Source organism: Camponotus vicinus, unplaced genomic scaffold (assembly GCF_025532165.1).
Source record: "Camponotus vicinus isolate PSW18456_S1 unplaced genomic scaffold, iyCamVici1.0 SCAF_3, whole genome shotgun sequence".
Taxonomy (NCBI): domain Eukaryota; kingdom Metazoa; phylum Arthropoda; class Insecta; order Hymenoptera; family Formicidae; genus Camponotus; species Camponotus vicinus.
Genome location: NW_028141967.1, coordinates 11,014,593 through 11,018,105, shown reverse-complemented (window position 1 = coordinate 11,018,105; position 3,513 = coordinate 11,014,593). Strand labels below are relative to the sequence as shown.

At 38.5% G+C, this 3,513-nt stretch overlaps 1 protein-coding gene across 1 annotated transcript; it reads right to left on the bottom strand.

The window, feature by feature from the left end:
• Positions 1-1,669: 1,669 nt before the first annotated feature.
• Positions 1,670-2,555, bottom strand: LOC145969030 (KRAB domain-containing protein 2-like). The gene is made up of 2 exons (XM_083094894.1): positions 2,496-2,555; positions 1,670-2,200 (listed from the first exon to the last, which is right to left on the bottom strand). Exons 1-2 carry the CDS (start codon positions 2,553-2,555, stop codon positions 1,670-1,672), a joined length of 591 nt encoding a protein of 196 aa, XP_082951020.1.
• Positions 2,556-3,513: the final 958 nt, after the last annotated feature.

The window sequence follows — 3,513 nt, the reverse complement described above, 5'->3', positions numbered from 1 at the left end:
TGGTTCTGAAGGCACGGACGATTCTAAAATTCGCTATTTCTGTAAGGCGGATGAGCTATTTGATGTATTGGAGGCAGCACATCTCAACGTGGGACATAAAAGAACAAGAGGTAGGTACATTTTTGAAATTTGACTAGATTTGATACATACTTACGTTATGTTACGAATTCCAAGATGTTTTTGGCACAATATTGATATCGCGAAGTATATTTAGATATGTTAGGTATGATAGTAGTTAATAAAGTTTTTAGTTTCATAGTCAATAAATAATTAATAATTTGTATTTGTCTAATATTTTTCTACATTATTTTTATTTATGTTTCAATTATGGAAGCTGAACTAAAAAAGAAGTATTATAATGTTACTCAAATAATAAATCTTTTTCTGTCTTTGTGTGAACAGTATCAATTGAAGAAAAAGATACCAAAACATGGATTAGTTGTACAACCTATTTTATCTGACTACATGAACTCTCGATGTCAAGTGGACTTGATTGACATGCAGTCAGAGCCAGATAAAGATTACCGATTCATTATGAATTATCAAAATCATTTAACCAAATTCACAATTCTTCGTCCTCTTAAGATGAAAACTGCCGAGGAAGTGGCCTACCAACTCATGGACATATTTTGTTTATTCGGTGCCCCATGTATACTTCAAAGCGACAATGGTCGTGAATTCGTAAATGAAATAATTAAAAGTTTGGCCGATATGTGGCCTGGAATGAAGCTTGTTAATGGTAAACCGCGACATTCTCAGAGTCAGGGTTCGGTTGAAAGGTCGAACCAAGATATTCATAACATGTTGGTAGCGTGGATGGCTGACAATAATACGGAAAAATGGTCTGAAGGACTCCGATTTATTCAAAGTAGGAAGAATCGATTCCAGAAAAAGATAGGGATGTATGTGGGAGGAGGTCGGACGTGTTTTTACGCCCATTTGATCAACGAGTGACAGAATCCATCCGTGGCAACGGCATTGACGCATATCCTGTGAAGAGAGCATTCACACATTTTTCGGCCTAACGAATAATTGCTAGAAAACAATATTCGCAGACTAGAAAAATATGTGCGGCGCAAGTGACTGGATCGGGAATCGAACCCGAGTCTTTCGCTTTCCGGGCAACTGCTCTAGACCACTGAGTTATCCAGACCTCATACCTAATGCTGCTTTTTAACACAGTGATATGCGACTCCAGAGCGAAGTTGGAATCTCACTCGATGGATGCAATGCCGATTGCCATGGAGGATCCCTGAAAGGTCGCTTGCTGACCAAATAAGTGCCGGTGGAGGTATTCGCGTGTATGCTGGCTTCCGACTAGCCTTCCGTATGAAACGGCACCGACGAGCACAACGCCGTAGAGTGACCACATCCCCCAAGATCCCTCTAGTATATACTAAAATCCCCACTGTACCAAATAGCAGTGGCGGATGGACCCTAAGGTAGGGCCGGGGCAAGCCTCCAGAAAAAGATAGGGATGTATGTGGGAGGAGGTCGGACGTGTCTTCACTAGGTTGTTCATTGACTTCTTCTTCATCAGTCTTATCTTGATTATTGTTCTTTACCGAAGAAAGAAGTTGTTCCAATTCTTCTTCAGTTTCTATAAAAGAATATGACTGGAAAGAATGTCACTGGAAAGAGAGGAATCCGCAAGTCCGATTTTTTGCGCTCATCCAAACATAGTCTCATAAGGACTTGTCTTAATTACCGAATGGAGAGCTCGATTCTTCCTACTTTGAATAAATCGGAGTCCTTCAGACCATTTTTCCGTATTATTGTCAGCCATCCACGCTACCAGCATGTTATGAATATCTTGGTTCGACCTTTCAACCGAACCCTGACTCTGAGAATGTCGCGGTTTACCATTAACAAGCTTCATTCCAGGCCACATATCGGCCAAACTTTTAATTATTTCATTTACGAATTCACGACCATTGTCGCTTTGAAGTATACATGGGGCACCGAATAAACAAAATATGTCCATGAGTTGGTAGGCCACTTCCTCGGCAGTTTTCGTCTTAAGAGGACGAAGAATTGTGAATTTGGTTAAATGATTTTGATAATTCATAATGAATCGGTAATCTTTATCTGGCTCTGACTGCATGTCAATCAAGTCCACTTGACATCGAGAGTTCATGTAGTCAGATAAAATAGGTTGTACAACTAATCCATATTTTGGTATCTTTTTCTTCAATTGATACTGTTCACACAAAGACAGAAAAAGATTTATTATTTGACAAGTAACATTATAATACTTCTTTTTTAGTTCAGCTTCCATAATTGAAACATAAATAAAAATAATGTAGAAAAATATTAGACAAATACAAATTATTAATTATTTATTGACTATGAAACTAAAAACTTTATTAACTACTATCATACCTAACATGTCTAAATATACTTCGCGATATCAATATTGTGCCAAAAACATCTTGGAATTCGTAACATAACGTAAGTATGTATCAAATCTAGGCAAATTTCAAAAATGTACCTACCTCTTGTTCTTTTATGTCCCACGTTGAGATGTGCTGCCTCCAATACATCAAATAGCTCATCCGCCTTACAGAAATAGCGAATTTTAGAATCGTCCGTGCCTTCAGAACCACTTTCAATCAGTTTTTCAGTATCACCAAGTTTTAAGATGTCTTATCGCTTTATACGACGATACTGCTTTGACGATAGCGATTGCTTATTTTTTCGAAGTAACTGAGCTTCTTTTACTTCTTGAAGTAATATTTCGTACCGCTCGTTATCGATAAAAACACTTCGATCAGTCTTCTTCAACTCACTCAATTTATCATAAAAAATCTTCTTTTTATCAGACATGATTAGCACGCAAACCAACAACGTCCACACTCTAGCAATACGCTAAATGAAGTGACGAACAAGAATGTACATGAATCCGTCGGCCGTGATAGATTGCATTTGTCTTATATCGCGTCACGGCTGCATCAATAGGCGTCCACAACGCGTTGTGGCATTTTCACATTGCTGGAACGCGTTTTGGTCAATTATCGAAAGAACCTCAACATGAATTTCGCTTTGTGACCTTTTTGAATATGCTAAAACGCGTTATGAGCGTTTTTGAAAGTGCCACGACACAAATTTCGCGTTGTGGCTGAATCTGAGAAGTCAGAACGCGTTGTGATCGGTTTTTTCGCTCAGTGAGCGTTTTCGGTCTTTGGGCCTAACACATCTAATCAACGAGGAATATTGCTACCATTGTAGCTCGGGTATGTATGTGAAACACTGAAAGTGTCACATGATACTATGGACGAATTCAAGAACGCGAAATAAATAATAATCTAAGCAGCCGATATACGAACGCTGTTCTCAGCTTGTGTACGTGGTGAGCTTCAACTATCTCATATCTGCGGCATACGCATCCGAGCCACTCGAATGCTCAGATGGAACATTTAGTCTTCGCTTGACTTTTATTTCGATCAAATCGATTTTATTCTTGTCATTCATATTCTTGTCATTAAACACATTAGTTAATAACATGTAGAAATC

What these genes read in the sequence shown, in the direction of transcription:
- LOC145969030 (XM_083094894.1), bottom strand. Translation starts at nt 2,555, where the DNA reads ATGAGCTATTTGATGTATTGGAGGCAGCACATCTCAACGTGGGACATA. An exon ending in GGGACATAAAAGAACAAGAG is followed by an intron (nt 2,201 to 2,495) that starts GTAGGTACATTT and finishes TTGTGTGAACAG; the next exon opens with TATCAATTGAAGAAAAAGAT.